The sequence below is a fragment of the Fonticula alba genome, assembly GCF_000388065.1.
Source record: "Fonticula alba strain ATCC 38817 unplaced genomic scaffold supercont2.7, whole genome shotgun sequence".
NCBI classification, from domain to species: Eukaryota; order Rotosphaerida; family Fonticulaceae; genus Fonticula; species Fonticula alba.
Window position 1 is genome coordinate 5,721 of NW_009242977.1, and position 4,438 is coordinate 10,158.

At 69.4% G+C, this 4,438-nt stretch overlaps 1 protein-coding gene across 1 annotated transcript in view; it reads right to left on the reverse strand.

Moving 5' to 3' along the window:
- Nucleotides 1–2,475: 2,475 nt before the first annotated feature.
- H696_04194 (hypothetical protein) overlaps nt 2,476–4,438 on the reverse strand; it is a 5,818-nt gene continuing 3,855 nt past the window's right edge. The window contains exon 11 of the mRNA XM_009498071.1: nt 2,476–4,367. Coding sequence (XP_009496346.1) covers nt 2,510–4,367 — 1,858 coding nt within the window. The 3' untranslated portion in view covers nt 2,476–2,509. The remainder of the gene's footprint in view (nt 4,368–4,438) is intronic.

Consider the following 4,438-nt stretch of genomic DNA (forward strand, 5'->3'; position numbering starts at 1 on the left):
CCGTCGCCTCCCCCGGGACAGGGAGGCGAAGCAATGACGCGAGGCTCGGGCAGCCGTGGGCCCAGACCCTTTCGTCTGGCGGGCGCACATACACAAATATACACACGCACACAGGGACACACACACACACACACACACACGCACGCGCGCGCCGGTGGCGAGGGACGGGGCTCGGGGGAGCCCGCCCGACGCCGGGCCACACTCGCCCCACGCGCGTATGCTTATTCTGGTTTCCCCTTTGCGTTGGTAGGTGCACTGGCCGAGGGAGGCCACACCCCCGGGCCGCCGCCGGGCAGGCCCCATTAGCAGTCCCATATCAGGGGACTCGTTATTTCCTCCGCCTCGCGACGGTCCTCGGTCCCCGCCGCCTGCGGGCTCGCATGCCCGCGTGCCGGTCGGCCGGCCAGCCGCCCGGGCACGCGTGCGCCGGCCACAACATTTCGTCTCATGACTCATCTTCAATGCCGCGGCATGTACGCACGCCTTGCTGGGCCTCGCCCCCCGCCCTCTGGCCAGGTCTGCGGCCCGGCGGGCGAGGCAGGGAGAGGCAGGCGGAGGGGGGGGCGGGGGGGGGGCATGGAATTGCGCCGGGGATTTCGTCTACCCGCCGTAGGCGCGCAATGGCCCTCGGTCGCGCGGGACATGGGTAGTAAGAGACCCCGCCAAGCACGCGATTCGGGGTGTCGCTCCGGGGGGCCTCCTGCCGCTCCGGTTTCAGAAGGGCAGCACGGTCGGTCTCACAGGGCCACATATACACACACACACACACGCACACAGGCATGCTGCCACTCCCCTGCCAGGCGTGTGGCAACACTGGCGGGTCCCCCCCCCCCTGGCAGCCGGGGACGCCTGTGCCGTGTGCACAGAGCACCTTGGGGCCAGGAGGGCAGGAGACACTCTACAAGAGGCCCCGCCCGCCGCCCTCCGGCCCCTCACAGGGACCCTGCTGAGGGGGAGTGTGAGGGCCACAGGCCAGAGACACCCCCGGCGCCGCGCCGTGTTACCCCCCGAGAATCCCCGACGGGCGGGGAGCTACTTCAATTATATAAAAGACCAAGGCCGAGGAGGAGGATGAGGAGGAGGAGGAAGAGGGGAAGGAGGAGAGGGAGGAGGAGGAGGAGGGGAAGGAGGAGGAGGAGGGGAAGGAGGAGGAGGAGGGGAAGGAGGAGGAAGAGGGGAAGGAAGAGGAGGAGGGGAAGGAGGAGGGGAGGGAGGAGAGGGAGGAGGAACGGCTGTCTGTCCCTCGACAGGGAGGGCTCCACAGAAGGGTGGTCCCACAAGAGGCCCCCCCCCCCCCCACCCGTGGCCGGAGTCCTGGCTACAACCTGGGCGGAGGGCGAGAGCAGGGGCGAGCGCTGGACCGAGCCCGTCGTTCACCACCGCCGGGGCCGGGGAAATGCGACAGTCATCCGTGGATGTATTTTTGTGCGTGCGTGTGTATGTGTGTGTATACGCCCGTCCGAACGTGTGCCACCCCACAATGCCACACACCTGCGGCCAAAGACACCTGCTGTCAGCACATTGCCACCGCGGCGGCTCCCCCCAGGCACACCGCGCCGGTGTTCGCCCTGCTCGGCCACGTGTTAACTCACCGAGAGATAAACTGAGATGGGCCTCTGAGGGCTGTTGGCCCAGAACCCATGGATCCCAGAACGACGGCTATCCCGGTGGTAGCCCTTGGCGCTCAGCGGGGCCGCCCGACCCCCCCCCCCCCCCCCCGGGAAGAGACAGAAGGGAGGGTGAAAGGCACAGGGCAACAAATTCCGTCGGCAAAGCGCCTTGCGCACGGGGCGGAAAAGGGGACGTGGTGTATTTCAAGTGTCGCTCCCTTTCAGGGGGGGGGAGGGGGCAGGGGCGTGTATACAGCGGAGTGGGGCACAGGGGGGGGGGCCGGGGAAGAGATGAGGCCCCTCCTCTCCATACCATGTTGGCTGGTCTTCTTTCGGTGCGTGTGTGCGTGTGCGCTGTGCTGTGGAAAATGTATAGATGTCGGGACATGCTGCGCTGTGGCTCACTCTCTTTCTCTCGGTCCCCCGCTCTCTCGCCTCACCCATCCAGAAAGGCGATGCATTCTTTTGTCCCGTCCTCTTGGCGCTTCCGCCCCGCGCAAGGGCATGGGATGTACCCCCCCCCCCCGCCCTCCAAGAGGAAGGAGAAAGGGGAGCGGAGGGAGCTGGGGGGGAGGAAGACGCGCGTGCAGGGCACACAACGGGGGACACTCTAAAAATCCGAAGGCACCGCCCTGTGATGGGCAACAAAAAAAAGAACCGAGAGGGGCGCAGCGGAAGCGCACGCGCAGCAAGGAGAGGGAGAGAGAGAAAGAGAGAGGGAAAGCCGCGCACACGCACACACACACCCAGATGCAGGAGGACAGAGGGCGGTACACAGAGTCACACACCCATCCCCCGGCCTCCCCAGTGTTACCACCACCACCGCCGCCGCCGCCGCCGCCGTGCGCGCGCGCAGGGACATATGCCCCCCCCCCCGCCCCCTCCCCCGCCCGACGACATCAGCCACCGCGGTGGCGCGTGATGAAACGACGGAAGAGTTGACGGAACTGCCGCGGGTCCTGGTTCATGGCGGCGTTGACATAGTCGGCCGCCACGTCGGCCGGCAGGCCGATGCTCGGCAGGTACTGCCCGGTCAGGAAGGACGTGCAGGACACCCCCAGCGTCTGGATGAGGCGCTGCTGCAGCAGCGTCAGATCATTCAACACCGCCAGCGAGCTGGCATTCGACACGTCAAATGTCGGCGCCAGGGGGATGGAGAACACCAACGGCTGGACCTCATTCAGGGCAAAGGGCAGGAAGTCCGGCAGACGCAGGCGGCTGATGTTCACCGGCTCCGTCGGCGGCGGGGGGAGGGCCTGCTCCGGCGGCGGGGCCCCCGGGCCGCCCGGCAACGGGGTCTGCCCGTCCCCCGGCTGCAGCCAGGCCACCGCCATGCGCGACAGGACCCCGAGGGCCGCCCGCTGGATGGCCGGCTCCAGGCACCGCGCGGCCAGCAGCGTCACGCTGGCCAGGATGGTCGGCAGCACCGGCAAATTGACCTCCGACACCAGGATATGCTCCATGCGCTCCTGGAAGATGGCATTCAGGAAGGCCAGGTACGCCCGGCGGATGTCATTCAGCCGCTGGAGCTCCTCCGTGTTGACCGTGGCACCGACCGCCGCCGCGGCCGCCACACTGGAGGAGGCCGTGCCGCCGGCCGTGCCGCCCTTGAAGCCAGGCGCATGGGCCCCGGCCGCCGCGGCCGCCGGCTGCTGCGGCTGGCTCGCCCCCCCGGGCGGAGCCCCGGCGGTGGTGGCCCCGGCGGCCCCGGCACCGCCCGGGCCGCCCCCGGCTCCCCCGGCTCCGGGCTTCGGGCTGCCAGCCGCCAGCTCGATCAGGCCGAGCTCCTGTCGCGCGAAGGGCAAAATCTGTGCCACCACCGCCGGGAACAGCCCGGCCAGGGTCGGCAGGAAAGCCTCCCGATAGCGGAAGGTCAGCTGCGCCAGGACCGGCAGGAATTCCGCCAGCGCAAAGGCACTCGCATGCCGCAGCAGGCGCTCCAGTGCCCCCGGCACCAGGGCCATCAGATCGCACGTGGCACACCCGACAAGACGCTGGAACAGCTGCCGCACCGCGTCCCGCATCGGGGCCTCTACCGCCACCAGCCACGCCGTGCCCGGGGCATTGCCCGCGGCCGCCAGCTCCTTCTGATATGCATCCAGGGCGTCCAGCACGGCCAGCGCCGCCTGCAGGCAGTCACGCAGGGCCGGCTCCCAGCTGGCTGCCGAGTGACCGCCCCCGGCCCCGGCCGCCGGCTGCTGGGCCGATGGGAAGCCCTTGACCAAGTGCGAGATGGCCGTCACGGCCATGTGAAGCAGCGCCAGATGCCGCGGCTCGGTGGCCGCCCGGCCGGGCGGCGCCTCCCGGTACCGGCCCTCCTGCAGGATGGCACTCATCTGCGTCAGCAGCGGCTGCACCACGGTCACCGTGTATTGCCCGGCCAGCTCGGCCGGCGCAAAGGACCGGTTCCCCAGCAGCAGCCCCACCACCTCGAACAGGTGCAGCTGATCATCGAACTGGGAGAAGTGCTGCCCGGCGGCCGCCACGGCTCCGGACCCCGGCTCGGCCGGCACCCCGGCCTTGGCCGGCCCGGAGTCCCGGTCTTGCAGGAGCTGCTGCCAGGCCGCCGCATTGGCCGGCACCGCCTGGAAGATGGCACTGGTGGCCAGGGTCGGCTCCGGCAGGGCCAGCAGCTCCTGGATGCCGCTCAGCAGGGCATTCGTGTGGGGGGTCAGTTGCGACAGCAGTGTGCGAACGAAGCGCGCCAGCAGGTAGGTGGTACGCCGGCGGACGTAGGGGTCATGATGACGCAGGCCACTGGGGGGGAGGCGGGGGGACCGTTGTGCGTGCGCCATCGAATCGAAAGCAGGCCAGGCGGGGAGAGGGGG